We start from the raw sequence: 18,252 nt of genomic DNA, 5'->3' as shown, positions 1-18,252 counted from the left end.
GTTAGATTATTATGGAAAACGAAAGGTTGTGTTGTTTTGGTGTGACTGGGTTGATGTAAACAGATGTATAAAAATAGATAAATTCGGGTTTACAATGGTGAATTTCTCTCTATTAATTCACACGGGTCAACGTTTGATGGATGAACCATATGTATTTTCTTCTCAAGTGAAACAAGTATTTTATTGTCACGATCCAATGGATGACGGTTGGTATGTTGTGCTTCGAAATACTCCCAGAGACTTGATAGACATCGGGGATGGAAGTAGAGATGACATTGAAACAAGATCAGAATGTTTACCTCTACTACCACAAAACTTAGATGAAACTATCACTAATACAACACAATTTCAATGGGTTCGGGAGGACGTTGATGAAGATATTTATGACAACTGACATTACATAAGACTTTAACATGTTGTAACCTTTACATATGACAACTGACACAATTTCATTTATTTATTTATAATGTTATAACCTTTAACATATTGTCTTTCAATATATTCATTAATTAATTCATTTTTTTATTACTCATGTTTGTTTATTATAGATATCATGCCAAGGAGAAAAATAACTGATTTGCGGGTTGTTCGAGCTTCTGAAGACCATGAAGAAAGAAATAACGAGGAATCGAATGCACCTGAGTCTTCCAAAGTTCTTGAAACTATTGAAGAAGAAGTAGAAATTCAAAGTAATCTTCGAAACATTATTTACTACTTTGTTCATTTTCAAAACTGGCATTTAATAATTTATTATATAGTTGAAAATGCTGGAACGCGCAAGACTCGAGGACGTACAACTTTGAAGGAATTATACCAACTTCCTCTTGGGCATCGTGTCAAAGTTTCAAGAAATGATGTCGGTCAACCTATTGACCCAAAATCACGTCTTCTAGCAGGTTACTTAAGCATATTTGGACGTAATACGAATCTGTTACCGATCAATTACGAGTCATGGCGCGAAATGCCTAATAGTAACAAAAATCAAGCATTGGATTTTGTTAAGGTAATAATGTCATTATAATATATACTCTATAGAAATTCAATACTAATTTATACTTACGATGCACACTTATTTGCTGTATAGGAGAAATTTTCTTTAGAGGTCTCTGACGATTATGTGAAGCAAGTGTTAGGGAAGAGATAGAGGGACCACAAGAGCTCTTTAAAGAAGAAATACTTCAAGAATGATCTCAGCCTTGAAAAGAAGTTGCAAACAGTCCCACCAGGAATGCTCAGGTACCAATGGGAAGATGCAATCAGATTTTGGAGTTCAAAAAAAGGACAAGTATGATGTATTTTTCAGAAATAATTGTAACGAATTTTAAATCATCATTAAAAGTGATTGTTTCACATTATAGGACCGAGAGCATGTTGGTGTTGCTAGCAGACAACAACAAAAGTTTACGCACATGGCTGGATCAAAGAGCTTTGCTTGTATAGCTCATGAGGAGGTATTATAGATTATTGAAATAGTTTTTTGTATTCCATGTACATACTAACTCATAGTAATTATATTATGGTACATTGTAGAAAAATACATCCGGTTCTAAAGTTGGTTGAATCCAACTCTTCGACATGACACATACGAAGAATGATGGCACTCCTATGACTGCTGACGCTGCAGAAATTATGGTACGTTTATTGGGTAGACGTTTTAAATTTACATGACTTTCTTTATATTTGTACCATGACATTTTTTATTTTAATTAAATATTCACTTTATTATTAGGAAAAATTGAGAGAGAAAAAGGCGGAGCATCATACTACTGCTTTGAGTCGAGGTATTGTTAATGATGATGACATTGAAAACCAAGCTATTAATGATGTTTTGGGTCATGAAAGATATGGTCGGGTGCGCTGTCAAGGATCATTCGTTACTCCCACCAAATATTTTGGATCCAGCTCATCACAGTACATGTCATCATAGTCTCGATCTTCCCACCTTGAAGTTAGTCATTTAAAAGAAAAGTTGGCTGAGATGGATCAACAAATGGCTAACTTGAAAGCAGAAAATGAAGCAAGGGAAGCAGAGAGAGCAGTAGCGGAAGCAGCCAGAGCAGCAGCGGAAGCAGCCAGAGCAGTAGCGGAAGCAGAGAAAGAAGCAATGGCAACACAGAGAGAAGCATCGATAGCTCAAAGAGAAGCAGCGGAAGCACAAAGAGAAGCAGCATATCAACAGAGATGTGAAGAATTTGAAAAAGGACTCAATGATATGATGCTAATGATACAAAAAACACAACCTCAGAATCCACCATCGTAGTCTCATTTATGTTATGAGCATTCTGTTAATGTTACTGAACCTTGTTTAACTGAACTTATATTACGTTAATGAAATCTTTTATTTATTATATTGGATTTGATGTTGTTTGTTATGGATAAAGAGAACATGTTATTGTTGTTTTGTTTGTTGGATAATGGAACAGGTTGAAAAACAGATTTGGGGTAATCAATCATTATTTTAAACTGTTAAATTCTATGTTATTTAGCGGCGTTTGTACAAAAATGCCGTAATATACCATACATTTAGCGTCGTTTGTATACTAGAAACGCCGCTATATACCTAACTTTAGCGGCGTTCGTATGAAAACGCCGCTAAATCTCAACACCTATTGCGGCGTTTTTAATAAAAACGCCACTAATTCTTAACCCTTATTTCATCATTTTCGATATTAACGCCGCTAAATTTGAAAGCCTACTGCGACGTTTGTGGGAAAAATGCTACAAAATATCAAAACCTTCTACGGCGTTTGTAAGTAAAACGCCGCTAAATCTCAAAAACTACTACGGCGTTTGTAGGGAAAACGCCGCTAAACATCAACACCTATTGCGAAGTTTTTCTGACAAATACCTCTAAATAACAAACCCTATTGTGACGTTTGTTGAACAAATGCCGCTAACTTTAGCTGCGTTATTTTCGGCGGTGCTATTTGTGGCGTTTGTCATAACGTCGCATGTGTTTTTAGCGGCAATTAAAAACGCCGCTATAAAAATGCCGCTAAAAACCTGTTTTGCTGTAGTGATTGCACGAATGGTTGGATACGTTTGTGGCATAGACCATTGAACCCACAGGAAGCTTCTTTCAGCATTCACGTCAAAGTCAACCGAGAAGCAAACAAACTATCAACTGGATTATCTTAACACACCGACATTATTGTTAAGTTTTTAACGACAGGAACCAAAATGAAACATAAACTAAACGTAAGTATGATTTTGAAACAAAATAAAATTTAGTTATCAAACTGAAACAAAAATAATAGTTTAAGTACTAAATATGTAATTCACATATTTTTATTAAGTGGAGAAATATTATAATTTCAAGACAAATATCATGATTAGAATCCACACAAGACTTGATCAACCAACCTCTTAAAATTTGATCTTTATCTTTTATAAAAATTGATAATTTAATTTAGTTATTGATAAATATATGGATTTAAATTGTTGGTTTGTTCGAATTTATTGTATATAAATTATTAATGGTTGATTTTTCTCTACTCTTACATATAAATTGTTGAATTACTGATTTCTAGGCCAATGATGTAATGATAAGATTAGTAGTATTATTTTTTTGGTATAATCCTAAGTATTCAATTTATTAATCAATTAATTTAGATTGCGTATTGCAGAAGTACATACGATCCTCTCAATTCAATTTGCTCCATTCGTAAACTTTAGAATTTGAACTCCTAACCTCATTAAAGAATATGGTATCTTTTCCTATATAAAGATAGAATTTATTTTTAAAATAAAATAGAATGATTAACTTCTTGAATTTCATTAAACGGAAGTGTTAAATTCACAATTAATTTTTTATTAGTCTAAGTTAACTATAAGGTAATATATATTTAAAGATAATTATCAATAATTTGACATTGAACACTCGTACTTATGGATTAATTTTTAAGTTCGAATCGAGTCTCTTAACTTTGTATAATATATTAAAAAATATGTATATTATTTTTATAACAAAACCATTTAAATTGTAATCAAATAGTATCATAAAAATATAAATATTTATAATTAAATTTAAACAAAAAATCAAAAAAAATGAGTAATAAAATAGAACTCATCAACTCAACTAACTCAATTTTTTTTACTTGAATACTCACCCAATCTTCGGATACAAAATATTTAAGTTTCCCAATTGAATTAGTTCAGACTAATTTAATTGCATACACGTCGATAAATAAATCAAATTTATAAAATATTAAAAATTTAAAATAATGGAAAAATTTTAAAAGTATAATTTTTGCATGAAATACATGGACTATCATATTAATGGTGTTAAAAGTTCAATATTTTCATTGATATTTTTAGTAAAATTAATTATTTAATTATTTAAAAAAGTTAAAGTCAAATTTAATTTTTTTTTTATCGAAGTAGGTATTTTAAGAAACTTCTTTGTTTTCCATAAAAAAAAGAAAAGGCAGAAATCAAGGTTAATTTTGTCATATTTCAATCTTCTAATCATGATTAACTGATTAACAACTTTCCTCTAAGTTCAATCAATTAAACAATAAACTAATAAATAGTTAGTTTTTTTAAGGAAAAGAACAAATTGAATTTAGGGCTTCCCGAGTTAGGTTCGATTTGACACCGCGTTATTTCAAATCAAAACTTCCCTTCAGATTTCATTTGATATTTTTTCTCAATATGAAGTGATTATAAGAATACTCTCTGTTTAGAATTTTTTTTTCAACTATTGAGAACGTACACACGTCATATAAATGTAATTACTCGAACTTATAATCTCAAGGGAGAATAACACTCCCTTAGCCATTGAGGCCGCTTGATAGAATTTAATTTGACATTTTTTTATTAGATGGGCGAGAGTTTGAAATGAGTGTATAGTTGTATAAAGTAATTTTTATCGATTAATTTGGATCATATTCAAATCGAAGTATAACCATTATCCTATATGACTAAAATGAACATTATTATAAAAATATTTTAAATGTAAAAGAAAGAAAAACATAATAAAAAGGCACTAATGACTAAAACAAAATTCCACGAAAACTAAGGGGCCAGATTCACAAAGTTAAAAAAGAAAAAGCCTTGAAATGAGGACCAAAATGTGTTACTTTAAACATGGACAGGACCCTTACAATGATTAACCCAAATAAAGAAAAATGGGCTGATTATATACCTAAACGGCAACATGTGAAGTATTTTAATAAAATTTAATTAGGTTTAATATAAACGTACACTTCATTTTTAATAACCCTCAGCCGCCGTTCACTCTCTACACAACCCACTTCCCCATTTTCTTTCTTTTAAGTCTCCCTTCTTAATAACCCCGTTATGATTGTTGCAAGAATCAACTTGTTCGTTCAAACATTCTTGTTTTTGTTCTCGAAACGTCAAGTCCCGGACAGAGGTTTCAACATAGCAGGAATCATGGTGTTCTGGATTTGGTTCCCTCTCCTGGTTTCATGTCTACCGAATTGGCCGAAGAGATTCATGTTTGTTCTTGCAAGCTTTGCGGTCACGTCGATCCAACACGTTCAGTTCACATTAAACCATTTTTCTGCAAATGTATACGTCGGACTACCAACGGGAAACGACTGATTCGAGAAGCAAACGAGTGGGACGATCGACATTTCGTGTTCATCAACGATGGATTGGTTCTTTGGTTGGTTACAGTTCCAGCTGGAGCACCATTTGTTCCCCAGGCTGCCTAATTGCCATTTAAGGAAGGTTTCGCCGTTGGTGAGGGAATTGTGTAAGAAGCATAAATTGCCTTACCGGAGCTTGTCGTTCTGGGAGGCGAATAAATCGACGACCAGGACGTTGAGGACCGCCGCCTTGGAAGCTCGGGACTTGACTAACCCCGCCCCCTAAGAATTTGTTGTGGGAAGCTATTAACACTCATGGCTGAGTATTTTTTTTGGAATTTTTTCTCGGCCACGGCGTAGATTTCGGCGGTAGAGGAATTCATCCTTTTGTTTTTCTGATTTTTAATCGCTATGTTTTTATTTATTAAATACATCTTATTTTTGGCTTTTCAAAAAAAAAAAGTAAATTGGGTCATTATACTCTTCAAAAAGGTGTCTTTATAGTTTTATTATTTTTATAATTATTTTTTGTTTTGATTCAGATTGCAGTAGTATAAAGGTTTTTTCAACTTTAATTTGGAAGTAATTGTTTGTTTTCTTTTAAATTTATTTTTTTTGCTGTTAAATATGGTTTTTTTGATATTGTTGAATTCATATGATTTAGGGTTAGTTTTATTATTCAATTTCTGATTTTTTGTTAAAAGCTAATGTTTTTATAAAATAATTGTTAGTTTTTTCTTTTAAATTTTGCTAAATGTTGCTGCTTTTATTATTCGATATTGTGTAGTCTGATTGGAAACCTCATTCAAAAACCTGTGCATGTATTGTTTCCTTTCCACATTGATAATTCTTCATTTAAAAATAAATGTTTCTTATGTAAATTTTCACCTTCACAATGTATGCTCAAACTATGCTATGTTTTTATGCTTCCTTTAGGTGCATGTATTTGTGAATTCTGAATTTATATCATTCCTTTTGTTTATGTTAATTTATTTACATTTCCATTTAAACTGATTGAAAATAGCATCATTTCAGTGTAAGTTTACAAAATTCTGTAATTTAGCATAATTATTAATGTAGTTGGATTGCAAATGAATCATTCTCTCAGTGTAACCGAACTGTTGTGTTTATGAATTAATTTGTAGAATGCTCTGCAAGTATTTATAATGGTTTTTCTATATGTTTTAGGATGACACCAGGCAAAGTATCTCGTAAAAGGATTGGAACACAAGAAAATGAAACACAAAAGTCTCAGGTAAACTAAATCGAACCCAAGAATCTGAACATCAACAAGTTACTGTTTAATTTTGTCTAGAATACAAAGTCGGAAAGGAGTATCCATTGGATTAAGTGGGACAACATTTGTAAACCTTTTTCTCATGGGGGTTGGGGTTTTTCGATGTCAAAATTAAAAATCGTTCCTTACTTAATAAATGGATTTGGAGATTCAGTGTGGAGAAGGATAGTTTATGGAGGAAGATTATTGTAGCTAAGTATAATTACGATCAAGATGCGCTCTTGCCTAAACCTGTTCCCTATAGATCTTCTTCTTGGGTGTGTCGCAGACTTGTGAATCCTTCAGGGAGTTTGCTACCCGTTTTTCTCTCAGAATTGAGGTTTGTTATGGGTAATGGTCACAACATTGATTTCTGGACGGATTACTGGACATAAAATTTTTCTTTAAAATCCTCTTATCCATGATTATTCAATCTTGCAGTTCGTAAATCCGGAAAAATACATGATTTTGGCGGTCGGGTACACGATAGTTGGGAATGGAGGATTGAAGTGAGAAGAGCTCTCTTTGAATGGGAAAAACCTATTTGGAGCGATTTCATTCAGGTTCTAAATAGAGCGGTAGGAGTAGATCAAGGATGAGACAGGGTAATCTGGGTTGGTTCGTCGTACGGTTTATATAACCCAAAATCCTTTTGTTATAGAGTCTCCTGCAATGGCCTTTTGGAAGACCCTGTGTGGAGAATCATTTGGTTTAAGCTTGTACCTCCTAAAATCTCTGCCTTTGTGTGGAAAGCAGTGCACCAAAGACTGCCTGTTATGGTGGAGCTGCTTAAAAGGAGAGTTAAATGCTCCGATCAGTTATGCTGTCTCCATTGCAAGCTTGTGCCGGAGGAGGTAAATCATGCTCTTTGTCATTGTTCTGTTGTATGGAATGCTTGGCAAAGATGGTGCATTGTGTGGAATGTTAATTTAGTATTTCCTAAGAACGTTAAATTATTGATTGAGGTTTGGTTCGCGCAAAGTGTGAGACCGAGAGTGAAGCTGCTGTGGCGTCTTGGTTTCTTTGGTTTGATTTGGACAGTCTGGATCTGTAAAAATAATACTAGATGGGGCTTCTTTCTCGGCGGAACACATATTTTTAAAAGCTTTACTGCTGATAGGATTATGGGCGAATTATCTATGGCCGAGTTCTTATCCCGTGGTGTCGGATTTTATCAGAAATCCAACTGCCTTTGTCCATGGTGGCGGTTAATGACGTTCCCAGTTGCGGTAAATGGCATTCCCAGCTGCTGCTTTGCTTCTGTTGTTCGTCCAATCGTTGGTTAGTCAGTTTGGTCTCTGTTTTTGGTCTTAGTTTGCTTTCACTTGAACGAGTGCAGTGGATATTAGTGTTGCTCTGCTTGGTTTCTGCTTTGGGCAGCCAGTTCGGGATTTTTGCTTTTGTTCTTTCGAGTTGGTATGTACTGGAATTAGGCAGTGAGTCAACTGTCATGATTTCAATTCATTGCAGTTATTTTCAGTCTCTCATTCATGTTCATTCCACTCTAGGACGAACTCTTTTTCCTCCGACTAGGTATAGGAAGGTTTTTTAACGAGGTTCTCGGAGTGGTCACTTTGTAATTTCTTCAATACAAAGTACCCTTTTACAAAAAATAATCAAACACATGAAGAAATTGATCTAGATACAACAATTGAAAATTCAAGTGGAATCACTTCAATTTTCAGGTAAACAATTTAGTTAATCAAATAAAAATTATTATATAATATTAATTGTAGTAACTAATGTTGATTATTTTAATTTGTAGCTTCAAATGATACCACAAACTCAACATCAGCAGAACCACAACCGACTCAAGGTTTGGATTGAGATTGTTACAATGAAATATTCTACAAGTCATAATATTATCATATAATTTTTATTTTTTTGTAAACATTTAAACATTTTTATATTTATAGAAATGATATTATTATGTATTTAGTGAAACATTTGTTTAAATCTTATTATTTTTCAATAAGTGAACTATTTTATTTTTTATTTAGATTTGTATAAATAATTTTATTTTAATATATATTGTCATTAAAAATGTTATAGAATATAAATTATTTGTGTTTTGCTATAATATCTCTTTTGTCACATATGAGTTGATTTTAATGCATTATTTGTGACAATAAAAATTATCAATAACGAAATCATATTTAATTTAGTAACATAACCAACTGTCATAAAATATAAATTATAAAATGACGTTATGCATAAAGGTTATTTATAATATTATTAGGTAACATTTATATTATGTCACTAAAAATGTGACAATATCTCTTTCGTCACATATAGGTTGATTTTAATGTATTATCCGTGACAATATGAATCATTAATAACAAAAATTTACATAATTTAGTGACATTATTAGTTGCCATTGAGTATTAATTATATAGTGGCGTTATATATATAAATGTCATCCATGCTACTATTAGGTGACGATATACTACATTACTAACAATGTGACAATTTTCTTTTCATCATGTATACAATGAAATTAGTGTGTTATTAGTTACGATATGATTTATTAATGATGAAAATATACATCATTTGGTGACAAAGGTAATTGTCACTTAATGCAAATTAAATTGTGACGTTATCCATTAGTGTCACTATATATTTAACAATACACGACGATAACACATACATCGTCACTTTTGACATTTAGTGACACACCTAGGGTAACGATCGTCATGACATTGACTTTTACGTCACAAAATACATCTAGTGACATAAATTGAAGTTTTAGTGACAATAACCTAGATGCCACTAATAAGAAATTTTGTTGTAGTGCAAATTTCGTTGCCATAGCTTCTTTTACGGATAACTCCCACTATTTCACTATCGTGAATAGTTCTCTGAAGCCTTCAAAAAAAATGGGTAATAACTTCCTACTTTCTTATGTTGGAGGATCCACCTTTTGGTGGCAACCACAGAGACAATAAGCAGATATTACACACTCTAATCTGGCTCTGATACAAATTGTTGCGGAACACAGCTATCGGATAGAGCAAAATCACAACTGATAATTTGAGAAAATAAAATATGAAGATAAAAGAGACACAAAATTTACGTGAAAACCCCCTAAATAATATAGGATAAAAACCACGGGCAACGGTAGAAGAATTTCACTATGAGAAAATAGGAATTACAACTTCTCTCGATCTACCAAGGAGAAAACAATGATAATTCTCTCTTGATAAAAAGGAGAAAACAACTCTCAAGAAACTCTCTAAATTCTCTCTAGTATTGGAAGAAAACTAGAATGCTTTGGGATAGTTTTGAAGCTAAATAAACTAGGGTATTTATAGTTGAAGCTTAAGGACTAATCTTATAAATACCCTAAATTGCAATGACTAAATTTTCCATTTACCCATTACATAAATTCAACAATTTGGTTACCTAAATTTGACTACATTAGCCGCCCAAAGCCATTTTTCCAGCCGCCTCATTATTAGCCGCCCATATGCTAAATGCATATTTGACTTTTCAACATTTATAATCTCTAAGAACAAATAAATATTCTTTAAACCACTGAGGTAAATTGATTCGTGTAACTTTCCAACCTAATTTTGATACACTATATATGACTTCACAGATATTTTTATACTTTCAAGCAAATGGGAAACTTTTGTCAACTTGTCTGCGTGCGTAAGTAAAACAAGTCATTTAGAAGAATATTAATAGTTGTTTTTGTATGTTGGATCGAATAGTAAAGTGTGAGGAGGTTTAATATATAGGATGAAGGAAATGATTTGGGTCTCCTCCCCTCTTCGAAGAGAAATGATTATTTATATTTATTTTATCCTACGTTACATGTGATCGAACAAAGTATGAGGAGATCGCTTTATTCAAGTTATAATATACCTATTTCATTACTCTCCTATTTGTTTGATAATGCGATAACTATTTTTCCTTATATTATTATATTTGTCATCTATCAGATCGAAGGATTGTTGTTGAAACATATTATGTTTGATAGAACTTATCATTATGAATTATTACCTCTAATGTATAATGGAGGGTTTTTTTTAGTAAGGTTGTAAGTTTGAATCTTATAAATAAAAAGTTATGTTTATTTAAAAGTTTAATCTAACTAGAATCTAGATCAAATTGATAAACATAAGAAGAAAACATTATCAACAATTAGTTGGTTTAGTGAGATGAGACATTAGATCTCTGAAATAAGATCAGAGATTTGAATCCTGATGTTTGCGAATAGAATAAACTGGGTGGGAAGATCGTTCTTGTCTCTGCAGTGCCTAATTTAAATTATTCGATTAGTAAATCGGAGCGTTTTAATAAGCGGCGTCTGGAAACTGAAAAGCAGGCTAATCGAATGAATGTGGGTGTTGGTGTCGATCTCCAACTACTCGGACCCCCCCTCTTCACAACTGCCCATATTTATACGTAAAATATATAATATTCATCTTTGTTAACGTTCATTATTCGATTTTTCATCAAGTTTTTCCCTTTTTTAAAATGAAAAACTATTGGATTTCTCATTGTTTTCTTGGTCTCAACCACAGTTTTTTCATGCTACATAAGGCCAACGAACAGCTTCAACAATATCATTTCCCATTGCCAATTGCCATTAAAACATTTAACCTCTTCCTTTGCTAATTTTCTTCCTATAATCATGGGAGCTCACCGTTGTTTTCCTGTTATTTCGAAATGTAGCAGCGAATGAAAGTCGAATCAGACGGTGGCTGCGGATTTGGACGGAACCCTCCTCGTGTCACGAAGTGCTTTCCCTTATTTCATGCTTGTTGCTCTTGAAGCTGGCAGCCTTGTTAGAGCACTCGTTCTCTTAGCCTCCGTCCCATTCGTGTATTTTACGTACTCGTTCAACTCCAAATCCATAGCCATTAACACCTTCATTTTCATCTCCTTTGTCGGGTTAAAAATACGAGACATCGAGCTCGTTTCGAGGTCCGTGTTGCCGAAGTTTTACGCCGACGATGTCCATCCCGAGAACTGGAGAATTTTCAGGTCCTTTGGGAAAAGATACATCATTTCCTCGAGTCCTGGAATCATGGTGGAACCATTTGTGAAAACATATTTAGGCGCTGACAAGGTTATTGGCACAGAGCTGAGGGTGTCGAAATCAGGCAGAGCGACCGGTTTCACCATTAAACCAGGAGTTGTTGTTGGTGAACACAAACGGGCTGCCATATTGAAGGAATTTGGCAGAGATTTGCCAGATTTAGGCCTGGGAGACACAGAAACTGACCATGGATTCATGTCATTATGCAAGGTTCGGTCTCATTAACTAAACCCTAGCTCACTCCTTTTTTTACTGTCATAATTGAAACATGAGATTAACTTTGGCCTTGCAATAGGGTTGGTGAGAGTATTTATGATCCATAATGTTTTGTTTGATATGTCCCCCTTATGTCTTTCCCCACCCTTATAGAGCTGCTGGCTTTTTTTAGTTTACAAAATTTAAATTTCTATGGTCCACATGGTTCCCTTGCTCATGCCTTCTTAACTTTGTTACTAATTTTCCACATCATGCAATTTCATAATTTTCAGCCCATTTTTTATTAGACTTGTTACACACACGGAGGTCATCTCCGAAAATTACTAGCTCTACGTCAGCTGAGATCTTTGAATAGATAAAATCTCTGACAGATTCACTGCTCTACTAGAACGAAATCCAAAATATGATAATCATATCTATTTAGTTTGCTCACCTACGAGTGATGATAATTTCCCAATACATGACATCATCAGCTAGGATTATTATAAATACCTCTCAACCACAATTGAGTGAGGGATCCCCCCACTTCTCCTTCTTTCACTCTCATCGTCCCCTTATTCATTCTCTCCTACAGAAGAATACCAACTAACGGTTGTTACCTCACCAATTACGACTCTCTATCCATACCAGAAGAAATAAACCGTTAATAATCAACAAGATAAATTTATTCTAATCAACAAGCTCAACTTTGCCCTGCCCTACCCGCTTTTCTATTTCAGTTCTAGTTTTGACCATTGGTTCCACCAGCACTATCCTTGTGATGTTCAAACATGATAATTTATCTTTTGTTTGTGTGTGTGTGCAGGAAGGATTCATGGTGCCAAGAACCAAATGGGAGCCATTGCCGAGAACCAAGCTTCTAAGCCCTGTCATATTTCATGAAGGGCGGTTGGTCCAAAGACCAACCCCCTTGGCTGCCCTCTTGACCTTCCTATGGTTACCCATTGGCTTTATTCTGTCCTTACTAAGGGTCTATCTTAATATCCCTTTGCCTGAGAGAATCGCTAGATACAATTACATGATCTTAGGAATCAAATTGATTGTTAAGGGTAACGGGTAACCATCCACCAGCACCTAAGAAAGGCCAAAGTGATGTCCTCTTTGTTTGTAACCACAGAACGGTTCTAGACCAGGTCGTGACGGCGGTCGCCTTAGGCCAAAATATCAGTTGCGTTACTTATAGTATTAGCAAGTTCACGGAGATTATTTCTCCGATTAGAGCTGTCGCTTTATCAAGGGAACGAGAGAAAGATGCAGCTAACATCAAGCGCCTTATACAGGAAGGCGACTAGGTCATATGTCCCGAAGGGACTACTTGCCGAGAACCATTTTCTGCTGAGATTCAGCGCATTGTTTGCCGAACTCACCGATCGAATCGTGCCGGTCGCAATCAATGCGAAACAAACTGTTTTTAACGGAACGACGGTCCGGGGACACAAATTGTTGGATCCTTACTTCGTATTCATGAACCTAATGCCGACTTACGAGATCACATTCTTGAACCAGCTGTCTGCAGAGCTGACTTGCAACGGAGGAAAGCCTGCAATTGAGGTTGCAAACTACATTCAAAGGGTGCTGGCCGGGGCATTGGTGTTCGAGTGCACTAACTTGACAAGGAAGGACAAGTATGCTATGCTTGCGGGAACAGATGGTCGTGTTCCATTGAAGAAAGAAAAAAGAAGAAAAGCAAAAGGCATAGGATAAAAAAAAACACAAGGATCAGAGTTCAGAGCCAAATTAATTTATAGTATTATTTTGTCTATTTGTTTATATTAAAACTTTGTCTTAACAAATAAAAATTGATTGTGGTAATAATTAAGAAAAATATTTTTTTGGTTTTCTTTTCAATGGAAAATTTACACTCTAAGGGGCTGTTTGTTTGCTTCTTAATGGAATCATTCAGCGCTGAATGCTGAATCGTTCAGCATTCAGCGCGTTTGTTTCGCACCTCTGAATGATTCAGTACTGACTGATTCAGCAAAATAGTGCTGAATGATTCAGCACAGAAGTATATTTTGAATCATTCAGAGCCAGTTATCAAACAACATATCACATTCAGAGCCAAATCATTCAGAGTCTCTGAATCATTCAGCGCTTAATCATTCTGAAGTAAACAAACAGCCTCTAAATCATTTTTCAAATCAAAATTCCCTTTTGCAACCTTAAATGATTCCAAAATATACTTAAATCAAGCCCACGTTTAATTTAACGATTTGAACACACGAAATAAAATAATTTTAAGGCTCGGATTAATACTCGAATGTTATACTAAAAAATCATGTTCAATCAGTTGGTCTAGTGCGATGAGGCACTAGATCTCTTAAGTAATGCCAGAGGTTGAATCTTAGCGTTTACGAATGGAGCAAGCTGGGTTGAGAGAATCATCCTTGCATCTATAATATCCGATCCAGATTAATCGATTAATAAAACGGATACTAATGGTTATAAAAAAAATCATGTTAGTTACATATTTGCATTAGGAATTCGATGGAAGCATGCTCAGCCTTGATGCGTTGGGTACATGTGCAGCTTGAGAGGGATTGGGATTGAAATATCTATTAAAAAAATTAGTGGTTCACAATGCGTAAATATCATATATATATATATATATATATATATATACACGTATCGGTTAAACTCAAATTCTCTTAGAATAACATTTTCTTTTATCATTGAATCTATTCAATGGGTTCGTAGTTACATATATTTTTTTGTATAAATATGATATATGTATAATTTAGTATATATTCAAAGATTCATCTCAATCATTTAACAATAAACATTTATACCTTGTATATGCGGTGCTCGAACTCGAAACTTAGATAGCAACAAATTTTTTAACTAATGAGTTCGATTGGTTTGTGTAGTAGCTTCAAATGTAAATTATTGAAAAAGGTGTAATTAATTATAAAAGGACTAATTTTAATAAGTTTCTATAATAGTGGGACCTGTAAGGCATTTTAACCGTAAAGATTCAATGCTTGTTTGGTTTCCTGTGCGGTAATAAATACTCACAGTAGAGACTAGAAAGAGAGGCGAGGAAGCCAAAGCAAATCAAGCAGAAAAAGCTTACACTTTCGCAGAGGAAAAACAAAGAAGAAAAAAAGGGTAAATAGAAATGGATGTGATCAAAACCCAGCAAATATCATCGCGGTCAATCGAGAAGGTGATAGTTCATCCTTTGGTTCTTCTTAGCATCGTCGACAACTACAATCGCGTCGCTAAAGACACCCGCAAGCGCGTCGTCGGAGTCCTTCTTGGCACCTCATTCAAAGGCACCGTTGACGTCACCAACAGCTACGCAGGTTCTCCCCCCTTCTTTTCTTTATGTTTGTTCCTTCGAATTTCGTTCTAGATCTGATTTGTTTTGATTTCTGATTACATAATGCCGTTATTTTGTTGTTGTTGAAATCTTATATTCATACCTTGCGAGATCGCTGGTTGCTGAGAGTAAATTTTGGGTTTTAGGGTTTTTTCATTTAAAATGTTTAATTTGAATTGAAGGCAATTTGTTAGATTCCTTGACCTAAATTTCCATTTATAGTTTCATTTTTTAAACGGATGTGGAAATGTATGTAATTGAAGGCGCTTTCATTAGAGAAGCATTTGATTAAGCTCTCTGGCCAACCTCATGCACTGATGCTTTAGTTTCTTAAGATTGAGCTTGTATTAAGGTTTTTTCACCATTATTATTATTGTTATCAGTGCCTTTTGAGGAAGACGAGAAGGACCCGAGCATATGGTTCCTTGACCACAACTACCATGAATCAATGTTTTCGATGTTTAAGAGGATTAATGGTAACTCTTTTCTCAACTCAGAGTAAATAATGGTGCCAATTTTAATTTGTTATTTCTCTCCTTTCTTGTTTTGTCTGGGAAGGGGAGGGGGAAGTGTCATCCTTCATTACATGATATGTGAACCTCTGATATTTGTTGCAGCGAAGGAGCATGTTGTTGGTTGGTATAGTACAGGCCCAAAATTGCGGGAGAATGATCTAGACATTCACAGATTATTCCACAAGTAAGACTATTAGTTTTCGCTTATTATTCTGTTCTTTATTTTATTTTTTACTTCATTCGATTAATCAAGTTCTTTTGGTGTTCAGCTATGTCCCAAATCCTGTCTTGGTGATTATTGATGTCCAACCTAAGGAGTTGGGGATACCCACTAAGGCGTACTATGATGTTGAGGAGGTTAAGGAGGTACGAACAATCTGAGTGCATCTTTTTCTTTTTATCTTGTGGAACCAAGGGGCTTACCTGTTAAGGCAGACATGCACCCCTTTGGATGTTGAGAATAACTGCAACTAAATATAATTTTTTAAAGAAGCTGTCACCTTTGGTCGTACATGGGGAGCATTTTTACTAATATGCCAGTATTGTTGCAGAATGCTACTCAAAAGAGCCAAAAGGTTTTTGTTCACGTTCCTTCTGAAATTGCTGCTCACGAAGTTGAGGAGATTGGTATGCCATTTGATGAAATTTAGTGTTATCTTTTCAGGATATTATCCTTGTGGTTAAGATGCTAATAGATTGGATTAGTTAACCATTAATTTGGTTGCTTATTACTCCTTTTTCACTCATAAACAGGAGTGGAACACTTGCTTAGGGATGTAAAGGATACAACCATCAGTACACTAGCAAATGAGGTTTCTTTCTTTCTTTCTTAGTTTTATTTTACTGTCAAATCTAATTGCATTCATAATAAAAGCTCTTAGTGTTGAAGCTTTCTTTGAACTATGAGAAAGAGAGTGTACATAGACCTTGGTCTTTTCTACAGGTCACCGGAAAACTCACAGCTTTGAAGGGTTTGGATGCAAGGTTACGAGAGATATGTGCTTACCTTGATCTTGTTATTGATGAGAAGCTTCCATTGAATCATGAAATACTTTACCATTTACAGGTAAACTAAGTTTTTTTTTATAGAAAGGTAAACTAAGTTTACCATTTACAGGTAAACTAAGTTGTGAAAGTTAACATTGAAGCTTAAGACATTTTGCAATTGTGAACTTTAAGTTTTAATATCCTGGATAAGCTAAATGTCCCTTTGACGTTACTTACCCGATTAAAACATATTCTGAATATGCGGTAGAGTACATAATTGTGAATGTGTTCTGGTTAATGTCCATCTTACATGTGGTCTACCGTGTTAAACCTGCAGGATGTGTTTAACTTACTGCCAAACCTAAACATAAATGAATTAATCAAGGCTTTTGCAGGTAAAAATGCAAAATTAACTTCCCGCTGAAAATGCTCACCTTTGCAGATTAGATGCGGATATTTATTAAGTTTTGAAGTTCTGATTCACATTCTCTGTTTATTATGCAGTAAAAACAAATGATATGATGTTGGTTATATATCTGTCATCTCTCATTCGAAGTGTAATTGCACTCCATAACTTAATCAATAACAAGGTGAAAAACCAACTCCTAATTCCCCGTTATACCATGATCGAGCTCGTGGATGGTTTTTTTGACTGACATTTTGGTTTTCAGATGCGAAACGAGGAACATGAGAAAGTCGAGGACGCAAAGCCAGCAACTGTCCAAGCTGCCAGTTGAAGCCAAATGTCATCTCAGATCCAGCCATGACAAAAGCTCGAGCATTTCATGGATTCCACATTCCTGTGATTTTGTATCCTTCATAGAGATCACCAGGCTCCAAACATGATTTAAAATCTTTATTTTTTTCATACAACTACAGACTGAAGTAATTAAGTGCATCTCCATTAGCGTTATACATTGTATTGAATCGATCATTTGAGTTTTCCCCTAGATTTAAAACATCACTGTTTTCATTTTCTTTGTTATATTGGTAAAAACTGAAAGCTCCTAAATGGCTGGCATTCTACATTTACATTTCTTAATTTTTCTACATTTTCAAGTAGAAAATCCTATGATAAAAATTAAAGAACTTGCGAAGTATACCCTTTATAACCATCTTTGCCTTCTCTCCCAATTAAAGCTTCATGTGCTCTTATCAGCTTGTAAAAGAATAACAAAAGCGTTCATTCATGTAAGCTCATTCGCAACTGAATAAAAAAGTAATTACTGAAAAAATTATCAAATTAATTTTTGAAAATCAAATTTTATTCTTTAATTTATTATCAGCAGAGGGTTAGATTTGAAGATTCTTATAGATGTTTGTCCTCCAATGTT

General features: G+C 34.1%; 1 protein-coding gene and 1 pseudogene across 4 annotated transcripts; both read left to right on the top strand.

The window, feature by feature from the left end:
• Window positions 1-937: 937 nt before the first annotated feature.
• Window positions 938-17,804, top strand: LOC120217234 (26S proteasome non-ATPase regulatory subunit 7 homolog A-like). Of its 4 annotated transcripts, none has more exons than XM_039214427.1 (11): window positions 938-948; window positions 15,191-15,399; window positions 15,800-15,892; window positions 16,034-16,115; window positions 16,201-16,297; window positions 16,483-16,558; window positions 16,685-16,743; window positions 16,875-16,997; window positions 17,256-17,313; window positions 17,423-17,508; window positions 17,590-17,770. In XM_039214427.1, the coding sequence occupies exons 2-11, from the start codon at window positions 15,213-15,215 to the stop codon at window positions 17,653-17,655; spliced, it is 927 nt and encodes a 308-aa protein (XP_039070358.1). In that variant the 5' UTR covers window positions 938-948; window positions 15,191-15,212; the 3' UTR covers window positions 17,656-17,770. The 4 variants fall into 4 exon arrangements, with proteins under 4 accessions (XP_039070358.1, XP_039070374.1, XP_039070367.1 ...); XM_039214436.1 differs by lacking the exon at window positions 938-948 and having other exon boundaries at window positions 15,072-15,292; window positions 15,335-15,399; window positions 17,590-17,776; XM_039214443.1 differs by lacking the exon at window positions 15,800-15,892 and having other exon boundaries at window positions 17,590-17,804.
• Window positions 2,105-13,912, top strand: LOC120217168 (annotated as a pseudogene).
• Window positions 17,805-18,252: the final 448 nt, after the last annotated feature.

The sequence above is a fragment of the Hibiscus syriacus genome, unplaced genomic scaffold (genome assembly GCF_006381635.1).
Source record: "Hibiscus syriacus cultivar Baekdansim isolate YM2019G1 unplaced genomic scaffold, ASM638163v2 tig00000767_pilon, whole genome shotgun sequence".
Taxonomy (NCBI): Eukaryota; Viridiplantae; Streptophyta; class Magnoliopsida; order Malvales; family Malvaceae; genus Hibiscus; species Hibiscus syriacus.
This window is presented reverse-complemented; position numbering and strand designations above follow the sequence as displayed.